The 16,791-nt window shown below is 34.1% G+C and overlaps 1 protein-coding gene across 2 annotated transcripts in view; it reads right to left on the bottom strand.

The window, feature by feature from the left end:
* ap1m1 (adaptor related protein complex 1 subunit mu 1) overlaps window positions 1-16,791 on the bottom strand; it is a 62,860-nt gene that overhangs the window by 42,947 nt on the left and 3,122 nt on the right. Inside the window, exons 4-10 of one of the 2 annotated variants that reach the window (XR_012384833.1) lie at window positions 15,863-15,993; window positions 12,278-12,425; window positions 10,478-10,604; window positions 9,651-9,793; window positions 7,456-7,527; window positions 4,535-4,693; window positions 126-589 (exon numbers count right to left, since the gene is read on the bottom strand). Coding sequence is in view for 1 of the 2 variants with exons in the window: in NM_001331127.1 (NP_001318056.1) it covers window positions 464-589; window positions 4,535-4,693; window positions 7,456-7,527; window positions 9,651-9,793; window positions 10,478-10,604; window positions 12,278-12,425; window positions 15,863-15,993 (906 nt within the window). In the remaining variant the exon portion in view is untranslated. 2 annotated transcript variants of the gene reach the window in all.

Genomic DNA, 16,791 nt, shown 5'->3' with positions numbered 1-16,791 from the left:
TGTTTCCATCATAGTTTGTGTGCATCTTTTCTTATCGGATAAAAAGTTTATCCTACTCAGCTATGCGCACAAGTCTTTTTATGCGCATTTTCAAAATGTATGCACATCATGGCGTTTCCATCAACCGTTATTTTATGCGCATATGCAAAATATGAATAAAAATAAGTGGATGGAAACATGGCTATTGAGATTTTCTTTTATCACTTGAGCAATACATTCATTTGTTGTGCTCTCCCATTCACTGCTCTCTAAATTTACCCAACTATGATAACAGTCCCTGCTGAGAAACCTGGAAAAGTGAAAAGGCTCCATTCACAACCTATTGCTATTTGCCTCATTTCAAATTAAGATTACGATTTGATTTCAATTAATTGCACAGCCCTACTTAGAAGTGATTCAAGAAAGAACCGCAATGCATTTGGAAAATCTCAGAATCGCAATGCAAGACTATCTGCGTAATTACCTGAATTCCAGAAGTGGTGAAATAGGGGATCTCAAACTTGACACTGATTGGTGGTTTTCCCTCTTTGTCCTCCGCCTCGACGCTGGGCAGGCCGAAATGAGCCCTCATCAGATACTCCTTACCTCCCTGAAACACAAAAACACATCTTCCATCTTTAGCTAGTTTATTATGAACGCCGTTTATTTGTTTGTTTATTGTGACATCAGCAGCTTATGGATATTTTATGGCAAGAATAGTATAGATAAAAACTAGTGCTGGGCAAAGATTAATCACAATTAATTGGATCCAAAATAAAAGTTTGCTTTGACATAAGATATGCACGTGTACTGAGTATATTAATTATGTATATATAAAAACACACACGCATGCACATATTAGGGATTTTGGTAACACTTTATAATAACTACACACTATAAATCATTTATTAAGCATTAGCAAATAGTGAATTCATTATCCGTTGAGCATTAACTCTACATTAATAAACGTTAGTAAGCAGTTTATAACTGCAGCTACACATGCTCCATTCTTGACTTATAACCACAGTTAAAATGTGCTTAATAATTGTATTTTCATACTTAGTAAATGATTTATTTTTCATTACTAAATTAAATATCGCATTATTTACAAACCAGTTGTATTTAGGAGTAGTTGAGGGTTTTTAGGATCATTCAGAATGAGTTAGTAAATGATTAATAAACTATTAAATTCAACATTTATATGTCTTATTATTCAGGCATATACTAATGGTTACTTTGTATGTTAATAAATGCTTTATTAACTCAACTTCATCTGGTTTTGACCTAATCTAAAGTGAGGACTATTCATGCTTTATAAATCCTTTATAAATGACAAATAAAGGCTCAGTTAAATTCTAAACAGGAAAAATGACATTATTCATTCCTTTTCGATTAAAGATACACAAATGAAACTGTACTTCAAATAAAAAGTAAATCTTTGCAACCTGATCTAAAATAAAATCACTGTAGAGTTTAAACATGACATTTTATTACATTGTTTAATTATTATATTGTTGTTTTATCCAGTTTTGCTGTATTTTGACACTCCTGTTATTCAGCAATGTTTAAACTTTACAGTAATTTTACATTTTAGAAAAGATTGCAAAGATTATCGTTCATTTGATTCTGAGCCTTTATTTGTCATTTATAGGGGATTTATAAAGCATAACTAGTCCTCACTTTAGATTGGGTCACAAAACTGCATGAAGTTGAGTTAATAAAGCATTTATTGACATATTAGTTGACTATTAGTATATGCCTGAATAATAAGACATATAAACGTTGATTTCAATAGTTTATTAATCATTTACTAACTCATTCTGAATGATCCTAAAAACCCTCAACTACTCTTAAATACAACTGGTTTGTAAATAATGCGATACTTAATTTAGTAATGAAAAATAAATCATTTACTAAGTATGAAAATACAATTATTAAGCACATTTTAAATGTGGTTATAAGTCAAGAATGGAGCATTTGTAGCTGCATTTATTAACTGCTTACTAACATTTATTAATGTAGAGTTAATGCTTAACGGATAATGAATTCACTATTTGCTAATGCTTAATAAATGATTTATAGTGTGTAGTTATTATAAAGTGTTACCGGGATTTTTTTTATATTTAGATACAAACTATATATATATATATGTATGTATGTATATATTTATATTTACACATGTTTTTAACTTTAAATATCTATGAAAAAACCTGTTTTAAATAGTTTTGTTTTTGTGTGTCCGCATTACATATACATAATAAATATATATAATCCACACACAAAACAAACTTTAATTTTGGATGCAATTAATGACGATTAATCTTTGTTCAGCACTAATAAAAACATATTACACAATAATAATAACGACTTAAACATTCCATAAGAGATACTGAAAATGTACATAAAAATATTAGATATTATTTTTTCAGTTGAATATATGATGAATAACCTTAAACTCTTCATTCATCAAAGTGTTCTCAGTATAAAATTCTTGCCAAGTATTCTTTAGAATTTAATATTTTAACAAAATGTTTTTTTGGTGAGGGAAGTTTAGCAGTGGTTACAAGTCAGAGGTGCATTAACCTTCAATAACTACAAATGCATCAACCTAGAGCAGTGGTAGGGAACCTGTGGCTCTTTGACCAAAATATGTGACTCTCCAGCTGTCTTCCTTCAATATTATTTTACCTTTTAAAATACTATAACCATCACTAGAAATCAGTTTCTTATCAAAAATAAAATTACAATCACCTTTTAAATTGATATTTTATACAGCACAATGAATAAGAACTCAGTTAACAATAAAAGAAAATTTCGACCAATGTGCGTTTTTGGCAATGTGGATAAACTTGACTTGTGACACCAATAAAGGGGCAAACAACTTATATTTCTATGATAACTTAATTCAAAGAACATTCACGAGTGGTGATGGTGAAAATAAAAATACTCTAAATTGTCCTTTCTTCATTCATGGACTTGCTCAACATTTGGTGCTTCATATTTGTTTTTTGAGTTGTGCATGGACATAAATTAAGGTTTTGTTAAAACCTGTATTATATTAGAGTAATATTATAATAATAATATAGTATTAGCAGTAATACTATCATATATTTTAGTGATTTATAGTAATACAGTAGCAAATGCATTTTCAAAGAGGCATTTTGAGATCTACAGTTGAAGTCAGAATTATTCGCCCCCTTTGTATTGTTTTATTTTTTTTAAATATTTCTCAAATGATGTTTGAATTTTCACAGTATGTCTGATAATATTTTTTTCTACTGGAGAAAGTCTTATTTGTTTTATTTTAGTTAGAATAAAACGAAGTTTTGAATTTTTAAAAAAACTATTTTAAGGTCAATATTATTAGCCCCTTTAAGCTATATTTCTTTTGATAGTCTACAGAACAAACCACTGTTATTCAATAACTTGCCTAATCACCCGAACCTGCCTTGTTAACCTAGTTAATCTCTTAAATGTCACTTTAAGCTGTACAGAAGTGTCTTGAAAAATATCTAGTCAAATATTATTTACTGTCATCATGGCAAAGATAAAATAAATCAGTTATTAGAGATGAGTTATTAAAATTATTATGTTCAGAAATGTGATGAACAAAAATCTTCTCTCCGTAAAACAGAAATTGTGGAAAAAAAATAAACAGGTGTCTAATAATTCTGACTTCAACTGTATATACATCCAAATGGCTCTTTAAAGAAATGCATTTGCTTAAAAAAAACTGAAATGGCTCTTTGCTGAAAAAAGGTTCCCGACCCCTGACCTAAAGCAACCAATTCAGCATCTAGTATAAACAGTTTGGTCACGTCCGCTTTCAAAAATAAAATTTGAAGAGTCTTTCAGATATGCTCGAGTTGACCTCTTTTTATTGTTTGCATTCCACTTGCCATTTTTCATATATAAAGTTGAAGTCAAAATTCTTAGCCCTCCTTTTATCTTTTTCAAATATTACCCAAATGTTGTTTGGATGTTTGACAGAGCAAGGCATTTTTCAAAGTATTTCCTATAATATTTTTTCTTCTGGAGAAAGTCTTATTTGTTTTATTTCGGCTAGAGTAAAAAAGTTTTTATAATAATAATAATAATAACAAATATTTTATAATGATAACAAATTCTTTTATAATCATTTTAAGGTGAATATAATTAGACCTCTTAAACAATATTTTTGTTTAGATTGTCTACAGAACAAACCATTATTATACAATAACGTGCCTAATTACTTTAACTTTACCCTAATTAACCTAGTTAAGCCTTTAAAAGTCCCTTTAAGTTGAAATTAGTATCTTGAAAAATATCTAGTCAAATATTATGTGCTGTCATCATGACACAGATAAAAGAAATTTATTAGAAATGTATTAGTTATTAGAAATGAGTTGTTAAAACTATTATGTTTAGAAATGTGTTGGAAAAAGTCAAACAGAAATTGATGGAAAAATATACTGGGATGCTAATAATTCTGACTTCTAATGTAAATATAAATTAATTGCAAGTTTCAGATTGTAGGGACTAATTATATCATGATTGCACATGTAGGTTTTCTTACAGGGAAAGACTTGATGGACCAAACAATCTCGCTGTTTTCAGGCACCCACTTTACGCTGCCCACTGTGGTCTTAAACTTTGGCGAGTCGGCGTCTGTCGGGACTGGAATATGAATCTCCACATTGTTGGCAGTAGAGCGTCGCTTAAACTGAGACTTGGCCTATGGTAGGACAAAATAAACATGAAGGTTATTTTACATAAAAGTTGAGTTTGCTGTACACTGATCTGATATCAACAATGACATTTATAACTTACTGGACTGGATCAGCTTTAAAGGTGCAGTAGGTGATTGTCTTTAGAAACATTTTTTGTTGTGCTGGTCTTCACATTCCAATAGTAAGGATTAAAGTAAATGATCTAAATGTGTTTTATGTATTTTTATATTTTGGGTAAGGCATAAAACTAAAAAATGTTCATCCAATTAAATAGCCGGGCCGACATTTCTCATAATTCCGATAAGTAGCTCAATCTGTCAGCAAATGCAAATTTGAACAACTGTGCAACCTTTTGTAAGCAGCTCTGCAGTTTGTGCATTGCACGTTCAAAAGAGAGCGAAAGCACACGCGATCGGTAAAAACATGAATCAAAACTTTTTAAAAACCTGAATCAATATTAGAATTACCACTGCATGCTAGAGAAAGGATGACACCATGGCTGAAGGATTTCTTTTAGACAGGTAATGTTCTGTTTTAAAACTATTTTAGCTTTACGCAAAGCTGATGTAACGTTAGATGTTGTTGCAAATTTATTATATACGCACAGAATTGCGTATATAAGTGTTGTTCAGCCACTAAAATCTTCCAATAAAAGATTGATGCGTCTATTTTCAGTTTCATAAGGTCCTTTAACAGCATCGATAATATAGATTTATATTTAGTTAACAAACAAAAAAGTCAGTTAATATCGCTATTCTGCCTAGCCTGCTTTACTGAGCTGAAGTTGCTTTTATATTGACATTGGGTCATTTTTAAACAATGACAACCTTTGACACGCCCCTATATTGTTTACCATGCTGCTCTGAATATATTCGCTCTAAAATAGCAATTTCTGCACACTGCCGGTCAACCACTAAGCAGTCGCTTTAGGATAAAGCATCTTAGAGTGAGACCAGCGATCCTTGCATGCATGAAATATTGCACATTATGACACATTTTGCTTGCTACACAACTGAAAACATGCTAGATATAATATAGTTTTACGTTGGTAAAAGTACTGTAAAGTTTCCTAACTGGCAAATGACATGATCAAGTGCAGAGGTGGGGGCCATATGCGACCCGTTGAACACTTTCATCCGGCCCGCAAGTGAGTTTTTAAAATGCTGCTTCTGAGTAACGGTTTGGGTCAGAATTAGTCAATTAATGATGCAATTACAAGTAAACGCCATGTGATGGTAGTATTGCATGCAGTACAGTTAGCGCAACCAGTAGAATTAAAACACACTCTTGGATATTAAAATGCACTTGACCGTTAAAGCCTCTTTTGAATGGTTTACTAACGGCTGCGAGGGTTTTGCGTGCTGCTTATGCCCCCTGCACGCCTCGCGTTTTAACCGCCTGCTGCGCCTCGCGTTTTTGCCGTAGCAGACTCCAGACTTTGACACTCTTGTGAAGAGAGGGGACCAGGCTCTATATTCACATTAACACACTCATAATAACATGACTTGGAATAACAAAGACTAAGATTCTTCTTCCGTTTTATCTCATAGTTTTATGATTGATACGAGCATATTTATAAAAGCTAAAATTAGATTGTTGTACATTTGACTTCAATTATATATTAATTGCGGGTTAAATGTGTTAATTTTTGTCATAGAATGTATTTCCCATGCATACATCCACTTAAAAAAGTTCTTTTATCAAAGATTTGTGGTTTCATCAAGTGTTATGATGATTGATCTGTATATTCTAAAAGCAGTGCAAACTAGATTATTGTCAATTTGACTGAATAATAATATTTAAGAATTATTTTTAGTGTGTTAATATGAGATTTTTTCTATCAGACATTACCTTTTCTATTCTCCACTGTAAAAACATTACATTATTATTATTATTATTATTATTATTATATTATATAAGGGATTATTTTTATTATTTTATAATGATTAATAAGTGATGATGAATATAAATAGCAGTGCAAATTAATTTGAATTGTAAATTTGACTTAATAATATTAAAAAAACATCTGTTTTGTGTTAATGTGACATGTTTCTGTCTGATATTACATGTTTCATCCATACTGCCACTATAAATAAAAGTTATTTATTTAAGGATTTGACATGTGGCCCTTCACTTGGTTTGCAAAACTTAATGTGGCCCTCGGGTCTAATAAGTTTGCCCACCACTGATCTAGTGGGTCTCTGTCATCTTGAAGGTGAAACGTTCATGATTTCAGGAGGCGTGGCTTTGGACAGCAGGGGAGGGGACTGTGTTTTCAAAGACATTATGCTAAACGGTTAGCATTTTGGCAGATCACCTACTGCACCTTTAATTGTATCTGTGTATACAAATGTGATGAACATTATACAGTGCTGTTTTACATTTGATTATTAAATTAGTGTATCTGAATGCTGTTAGACTTCCAGCAAATCATAAAGCACTGTGTATTTTATTTGTACATTATTATTGCATTACCTGTATATATCAATGGTTAGTTATATTTTATGTAGATGTGCTTCCTTGCAAATTTATCCAAATGTATATAAAAATGATGATTTCCTTTCGAACAGACCTATTAATTTCACCTGGTGAAGTTATACTCCATTTCGCAATGTATATTATTGGAAAATAAAATAAGCTAATGTAAGTTTCTCTAATATCATGCAGACCTAGTAATAAGCTGCACAGAAATAAAGATGAATTGAATAAAAGCATACACAGCATGAAATTAAACTAAAGGTAACATTGCTGATGGATGTGTTCTCACTTTTATCATGTACTCGATTCTGCTGTGGGAATGTTTCTCGATCACAGACTCGATCCAGATCAGTGGCTTTACCTGTGAACACGCAACAAAAATGTAACTGCATTAGAATCAAACATCAGGATCAATGACAAAATAAACAAACCAAAACAGCTAATGGTAGTTTACTTTAATAATAATTATTTAATTATTATTTTAATTAATTTAATTAATTATTATATTAGGTTAACTAGGCAAGTTTTTGGACAAAAGTAGTTTGTTCTGTAGACAGTGGGATAAATATAAATATTAGCAATTTTTAAATAAGGTCAAGAATCTTGGTGTGATTCTGGAGTGAGATTTGAGTTTCAGTAGTCATGTCAAAGCAGTCAGTAAATCAGCATACTATCATCTCAAAAACATTGCAAGAATTAGATGCTTCGTCTCCAGTGAAAACTTGTTCATGCTTTTATCAGCAGCAGGGTGGATTACTGTAATAGACTCCTCAGTGGCCTTCCCAAAGACAGTCAAGACAGTTACAGCTCATCCAGAACGCTGCAGCCAGAATTCTGACCAGAACCAGAAAATCAGAGCACATCACACCTGTCCTCAGGTCTCTACACTGGCTTCCAGTTACATTCAGAATAGATTTTAAAGTATTAATACTTGTCTATAAATCCCTATATGGCCTAGGACCCAAATACATTACAGATATGCTGACTGAATACAAACCCAACAGATCACTCAGATCATTAGGATCAAGTAAATTAGATATGCCAAGAAGAGTTCAGTCAAAGCAGGGTGAATCATCCTTCAGCTACTAACAGCGCCCCTCGCTGCTGGAATCAGCTTCCAGAAATGATCAGATGTGCTCCAACATTAGGCACGTTCACATCAAGACTGAAAACACATCTGTTTAGCTGTGCCTTTACTGAATGAGCTCTGTGCTGCGTCCGACAGATCACACTATTATGTCTTTCTTTTCTTTTTCGTTTAACACATTTTAATCTGTTTTTAATCATTTTTATTTTCTTTTATTCTCATTTACGTAAAGCCCTTTGAATTACCATTGTGTAAGAAATGTGCTATATAAATAAACATGCCTTGCCTTGTCTTAAATAAAAAAAAAAAAAATCCAGCCAAACAAAAAGAAATAAGACTTTCTCCAGAAGAAAAATATAAGAAAAATATTATAATATAATGGGGTATATGCCGAGCTAATGTGTTTCCCATGCTGATACACTTCCGGTGACCTGTTATCATGATTTTTTTCCATTTTATATGGTTCCTTTTAAAGAATCGATGTTCGAATTCAAATACAATCAGTTACACAGACTTTGGCATTCATTTAGTTGCTCAAGCGTAAAACGAGACAAAAAGCCGTTTACTCGCACGCGCCCATCAGAATCGGCAGGCTAGCGCAGAAGCTCCATTGAATATACTGGGGTAAAATAAAGGCTCATATTATAAAGACTTGGTGGGGAAAATGTAATTTAATGCAGTGCTTCTTGTACAATCTGAGAACCACTTTATATCAGATATCACTCTGCTAGTGGAGATCGCAGATTTTTAAAGAAATCAGGACTTAAACGCGCCGATTTTGCAATGGCATTGAGTTCACTGGAAGCGATGAACCCAGGTTACTGGCAAATTGAAAGTCCTATTAGCATGCTTCGGCATATACCCCATTGGAAATACTGTGAATTATTTTCTTTTTATGGTAAACATCACTTGGAAAATATCTTAAAAAGAATATAAATTTTTAATAATAAAAAATATATGTTTTTTATAATAAATATAATCATTTTGTCTTCTACTGTATGTACAGTAATTTCATTACGCTGCCAATTTACAGTCAATGTTTTATTTCCAATATCACTAAATAAGTCAGAAAAAGACTCACCAGCCAGCAAAATTTACTTCACAATTTCATTAGAAATTCATTTGATTACAAAATCAGACAAATTATAAGTATACAGCCCTGTAATTAAAAAAATAAATAAATAAATAAACAGACTTTAAAGCTATGCAAGCAATGCACTGTCTAGAGATGTAGTGGCAAAGCAATAAAACGATTGTTAAGATTTTTTCAGAAATTCATCACTACCATTCCAAGTAACACAAAACTGTTTACCTGTGACAAAAAAAGAACCTTTGAAGGACTAAATGTCCCCTATTTTTCATGATTTTAGTAAGAGTGGATGGTTTTAAACACTCACATGTGTGTTGAGGCGGTAGGACATCAGCTCAAACTCTCCATCGGGAGGAATAAAGGAGATGGTGCGATCGTTCTCAAATCGAGATAGACGCACACACTGATGAAACTTCACATCCTCTAACTCCACCGACTTACTCTTACCACCTGAAGAAAAGACATGCATGAACAATTAAAAAAATATACACACTTCAGCACACCTTTTCCCATAACTATAACATAAAACTGCATATTTACAGATACAAACTGTGCCAGATTTCAACAGAACACTAGCATATACAGTTAAAGTCACAATTATTCGCCCTCCTGTGAATTTTCTTTTTTAATTATTTCCCAATCAATGTTTAACAGAGCGAGGAATTTTTCACAGAATTTCCTATAATATTTTTTCCTCTGGGGAAAGTCATATTTGTTTTATTTCGGCAAGAAGAAAAGCAGTTTTAATTTTTTTTTAAACCATTTTAAGGTAAATATTATTTGCCCCCTGAAGTGATATTTGTTTATGATAGTCTACAGAACAAACCACTGTTATACAATGACTTGCCTAATTACCATAACCTGCCTAATTAACCTAGTTAAGCCTTTATGTGCTGTCATCATGGCAAAGATAAAAGAAATCAGTTACTAGAAATTAGTTTTTAAAACTATTTTCTTTAAAAATGTGTTGAAATAAAAATATACTAGGCTAATAATTCAGGAGGGCTAATAATTCTGATTATAACTGTACATGAGCAGGAGTTGTTAAATGCATTAAATAACAGCTGCACAACTGATTTTAAAGCCTCTTTCTATGATGCATATAGAAAAAGAAAATAATTAAAATAGACTCACGGCCAGTGTTCTCGAACAAAACCTTGTCATTCAAACCCAAACGCAGCTCTGGCATCCCTGAGAGAAACACTCTCATCTTAATGGAGCCGACAATCTCACTGCGAAGGACATTCCCATTCGCACTGACCTGGAGGGAAAGTAAACAAACAAACAAACACTAAGAGTCATGTAATCTAATGGATTCATATGATTACTACTATTATTACTTTTATTATTTAAAGTTCATTTAATTTCCTGTTAAGCAATATCAGGATTGAATTATTGCAGAAAATCAATGTATATATCACTACAAAACACCACAAAATACAAAAGCAAAAAATAAATAAAACAAAAACTGAAAACAATAGGTATAAAAACAAAAGGTAGATGAAGCATATAATTATGTCTAATTCCTTTATTATTATTATTATTATTAATAATAATAATAATAAGAGCCAAACATTTTTAACAAACAGACAAATAAATGATCAAACATTAATTACAGTTGGTAGAAAAAGCATGTGAACCCTTTGGGATTACTTTATTATTTCCATTTCGATTATTTTGTCATAAATGTGTTCTGGTCTTCATGTAAATCACAACAATGAAAAAAAACAGAGAGCTAAAACCAATACCACTCAAAAATGATATGTTTTCATTAAACACCACATGCTAGCATTCACAGTGCAGGGTGGAAAAAGTATGTGAATCTTTGGGGTTAATAACTGGTTGACCCTCTTTTGGCAGCAATAACTTAACCAAACGTTTCCTGTAGTTGCAGATCAGACCTGCACAACGGTCAGGAGGAATTTTGGACCATTCCGCATTACAAAACGGTTTAATTTCAGCAATATTCTTGAGATGTCTGATGTGAATGGCTCTGTTGTTGATGTGAATCACTGTATATAGTGCGGGAGCAGTCGCGCGGTCTTACAATATCGCTTCCAAGCAAGCGAGCACGCACGCATCCACGTGTGTGTGTGTGTCTCTCTCTCATTCATACACACACACATAGAGAGAGAGAGAGCGAGAGAGAGAGAGAGAGAGAGAGAGAGAGAGAGAGAGAGAGAGAGAGAGAGAGAGAGAGAGAGAGAGAGAGAGAGAGAGAACCAAGCGACACACAGACAGCATGCTCTCTTATTTACATGCACGCACGCACACACACACACACACTGCAGGTGACTTGGTGCGTAACTCGAAATCTTACCTCACCTCCCCACTGTCCCGTCATGACAATCACGCATACTCATTTGTAGGTATTAGATAAATAACATTATTATTTAATACTTTTATCCTACTTAAGTGAATTGTTTTTATGACGGTATAACGGTATTAGAACTGACACCGCTGCTATTTTTAGATCCCGTGGTATACAATATAACCTTATTACCGCCCAACCCTTATCGACACTGACAATGGTGTTCAGTCAAAAAATATCGATACCGTTTTTATCGCCCAGACCTACATTCACTTTTAGCATTTAATGAACTTTTGTGTTGTTTTACATAGATCTTTTCTATTACAGCAAAATAAAGTGTAGCACAATAATTCCATTATGTCAACAACTGTATTTAACACTACTATTCAAACTTCTGACTTTCGATTAATCACCCCATGCCTCTTGATATGGCTGTTCAAACATGCTCTTCCAGCTAAATTTGTTAAAGTGTTAAGCCTTCTACAAAAACAGCAGGTTCATCACCTTACACGTTCACAATGCCATGGATGTTCCTGCTTATCCTGTTTGTTATGATGGATTCCTGTGTTTATTTTCAGAATGTCTGCAGACATCTAAGAACCGTGGTGCTTCTAAAAACATACCAGGAGGTTAACGGACTCGATGACGTCCAGGAAAACCTCGTTCTTCCTGTACTTGATGCCCTCTGACCTCCAGGACACGGCGTTAGTGACGGTTGCAGGGGGTCGAGGAGCTCCCGTGTCCAACTTATGACCTTCCTGCGTGATGTATCTGTGTATCGACACACAATGAGGACAGCATAATAAACACATGGCTGGAAGTCATTGAAAATAGACGTTTACAGCAGTTATGACTGAATGATACCTGCTGGGTTATAGAAAGGCCTGCAGTTGTTTCTGTGCTAAGAAATTCAATCAATGATGCACTGAAATTTCTTTGTATCTTGTGATGTTTCTAATGTCCAGGCTGATTTAATCAGTTAAATGTACAGATATATGCACAGGCGTAGCATAGAGCTGCACAATTAATCGTTAAAAGATTGCGATCTGTTTCGACCCCCTAGACCAGGGATGTCCACACTCGATCCTGGAGGGCCTGTGTCCAGGAGAGTTTAGCTCCAACCCTAATCAAACACACCTGAAACAGCTAATAAAGCTCTTATTAGGTGTACTAGAAACTTCCAGGCAGGTGTGTTGAAGCAAGTTGGAGCTAAGATCAGCAGGACACCGGCCCTCCAGGACTGACTTTGGACACCCCTGCCCTAGATGATCTTAATTTAGCATTTCTACGATTCCACCAATCATATTTTCAAGTTCAGGAGAGAAGGCGGCTGCACGAGTCTTTTCATTGTTTCACATACGTTGCTCAGCGACATGGATCCCTCCAAATGATAATAAAATAGTCACATACTGTATCTATAAGGTATAATTCATCCACAAAATTTCCTTTCTGTCTTCATATAATGATGTATTCGCGGCCGGGAAATCACACGTGACGTGAGCTGCTGACCGAGAGGGCGGGTGCGCGGCTGCGCGTGCTACTTGAAAGACGCACGTGCGTCTACTTTAGTGAACAGAACCTGCGCAGGCTGCGAGTAACAGGTACTACAGTTGTAAATAATATTCAGTTTGTGGCACAGAGTGATCGTTTGGGAGCCGCGTGTGACGTATGATCAGCACTTAGCAGTCAAAACGAAACCGGAAGTGTGCACTTCATTTAAATGATCATATCACATTTTAGAGTTATGATTACGACAAGCATTTGATGTTTTTTCTTTCATAGTGAACCCACAGTTTTGCATGAAAATAAATGTTTACAATGTCAGTATAACTACTCTAGCCTATATTGTTGAATATAATCTGATAATGACAAATGATTTTACCAGTGAATAAAATGGTCTTATAATGTTGTCAACGACAGATTGCAAGCATATATCTCAAACATAATAATTAAACATCAGAATTATTATAAGTAGAAAGGAATTATTTATAGAAGCCAGTAGACTGACACATAATATTATTATTGTTGTTGTTTTACCATATGTTTGAGAAAAAATACTAATTCTATATTTACAGAATCGTGAGAGAATCGTGATCTTTATTTAAAGCAAAAAAATATATAAAAATTGCGATTCTCATTTTAGCCAGAATCGTGCAGCTCTAGCGTAGCATGACCTGTGTTAGGAGCCAGATGCAAAAATGAGAGAAAAATGTGATAAAAATGCATCACATTAAGTTTTTTTTTTTTTTTTTTATGTTGTCCTATAGTTGTACTTTTTGTTTGCATTTTGTTTTTTGTTTTTTTTGGTATACCTTGGGTTTTGAGTTTTGAACTGGTAGGACGAATTTAGAGTGGATATAGACGGACGGACGGACGGACACACAGATAGATAGATAGAAAGAATGGATGGATGGTTTCCGCTTCCATGGCAGGCCGCCACACCAAAATTCATCCCGCCATGGCTACATTTACAGCATCTCATTTAAAACATTCAGTCGTTGTTGTTTTTTAATAGTGGGTTGTAATCGCACCAAAATGCATTAAAAGGTAAGTGAATAATTCAGTGTGAACTTTTCTGTAACCATAGTGCTGTGTGTTCTTTGTTTAACCCTTTAAGGTGGCACGCTAACTGACTGGCGCGTGAGGCCAGCAAACACGATGTAGCTTTCAGTTAAGATGAACACAGTTTCTATAATTATACTTTATAGATAAAGGTCTAAGGCTCTGCATTTAATGACTTTATCTTGCTGGAGTTTAAAGCCGTTTCACTTCACTTCAGGACGCATTAATGCTGCTCTGTAGGTCTATTGGGAACATTCATAAATATTCCTAGCAAATCTAATAAATGTTGGAGACTTACTCGTTCCATAAAAGCACTAAATCGCACTTCGGCAGCGTTTATTTGAGAACACACAAGAAGATCTGCGCTTGACGAAATCGGCGCGCAAGCAAAGAGATTTGCATGCTCATATTACATAAATGCAATCTCGATTTGTAATACTGCGCTCACAACATTTGTCATTGAAATAACACCATAGGTAGTTTGTAAATCTGTGCAAAAAAACAAAAAACAAAAAAACAAAGGGCCTGCCGCCACAGCTGGAAAAAATCCTAGAGGAAACACTGGGATGGATGGATGGATGGATGGATGGAAGGATAGATAGATGGAACATTATATAGAACGATAGATATATAGAAGGATAGACAGAAGGAAAGAACATTAGACAGAACAATAGATCTATAAATGGAATGCTAGATGGAACCATAGAACATATAGATAAAACAACAGATAAATAGATAGATAGATAGATAGATAGATAGATAGATAGATAGATAGATAGATAGATAGATAGATAGATAGATAGATAGATAGATAGATAGATAGATAGATAGATAGATAGATAGATAGATAGATAGATAGATAGATAGATAGATAGATAGATAGAGACAAAAGGACAGAACACTAGATAGAACAATAGATCTATAGATGGAACGCTAGATGGAACGCTAGATAGAGCCATAGAACAATAGATAGATAAAACAACAGATAGAATGATAGAAAGAAAGATAAATAGAACAATAGACAGAACCATAGAACGATAGATGAATAGAACGACAAATAGAATGAGAGATAGAACGACAGAACCAGAGAAGGATATAAAGATAGATAGATGGAAGGACAGAACACTAGACAGAACGGTAGATCTATAGATGGAAGGCTAGATGGAATGATAGATGGAATAATAGATGGAACGATAGATGGAGCCATAGAACAATAGACAGATTAAACAACAGATAGACAGAACAATAGATAGAATGAGAGAAAGAAGGAAAAAACAATACATAGAATGACAGATAGAACGGCGGAACCACAGGACAATATATAAAAGGATAAAATGAAGGATAGATAGAACGCTACAGAGAACACTAGATAGAAGGATACAACGATAGACAGAATGCAAGACAAGGACAAAAGGATAAATAGAAGGATAGATAGAAAGACAAACAGAACGATAGATCGGTCAACAGATATTTAAATGACAGCAGTAAATAAGAATTAGAATATCTGCCCAGGGTTTAGAGAGACTAGATGCTAAACTGACCATTTAAGACACTGAGAAAAAAATAAAGCTGCAATGGATATTATCATGAGAAACGTAAAGTGTTTTGACCACCGAAGCAAAAGCATGACAGAAGCACAAACTCACTCCTGGAGGATCTTGCTGTCAGTAGTTTGAGGATATCCGAAATCCATGAGTTCATCCAGCAGCTCATAGATAATGACAAAGTTATCTCTGATACTCTCCTCCTCCAGCTCCTTAAAGTACTCAGAGAAAACCTGAAAAAGCACATCAAATAACCATCAGTGAATAAAACAAGTGATCATGAGCACACTTACTGCACATAAACCATGTAGAAGTATTAAAATGTGTTTAAGGCAAAAAAGGTTGCAATAAGGTTACCACCTCTGCCTTGTTTTGAGTCAGAAAAAAAACTGATATTTTAAATTAGAAAATTAATTAATTAATTAATTAATTAATTAATTAATTAATTAATTAATTAATTAATTAATTAAGGTAAATGCAATTTTTCCGACTTGTTTTGGTTACAGCTGTGAGCAATAAACTCTAAAATACAAGTTCATGACTTATAATTGTACAATTTCCAAAATATATTTATTTTTCGTTTCCAGCACAAAACAAAAACATAAAAAGGTATTTTATATAAGTGTGACTTCCCCCCCACTTCAATCTATCCTGTGGTGAAAATAAGATTTCTTCAGCGTCAGAACTTAATTAGCAGAAGTGTTTGGGGGTGGGGGGGGGGGGTCCTCCTCACACCAGTGTGCAGCATCCACTTGACTGATGCAATGGCAGCCACAGGACATGGAGCCAGTGCGCTCACCACACACCAGCTATAGGTGAGGAGAGACAGTGATAGAGCCAATTCTGTGGATGGGGAAGATTGGGAGGCCATGATAGTTAAAGGTCAATGGGGGGAATTTGGCCAGGACACCGGGGTTACACCCCTGCACTTTACGAGAAGTGCCATGAGACTTTTAATAACCACAAAGTCAGGACCACAGGTTAACATTTCAATGTCCCACTGACAGCATGAGCTTGTCTCACTAACACCA

Source organism: Danio rerio, chromosome 2 (assembly GCF_049306965.1).
Source record: "Danio rerio strain Tuebingen ecotype United States chromosome 2, GRCz12tu, whole genome shotgun sequence".
NCBI classification, from domain to species: domain Eukaryota; kingdom Metazoa; phylum Chordata; class Actinopteri; order Cypriniformes; family Danionidae; genus Danio; species Danio rerio.
Note: the sequence above shows the minus strand (reverse complement) of the source record. Positions and strands in the feature narration are given on the sequence as shown.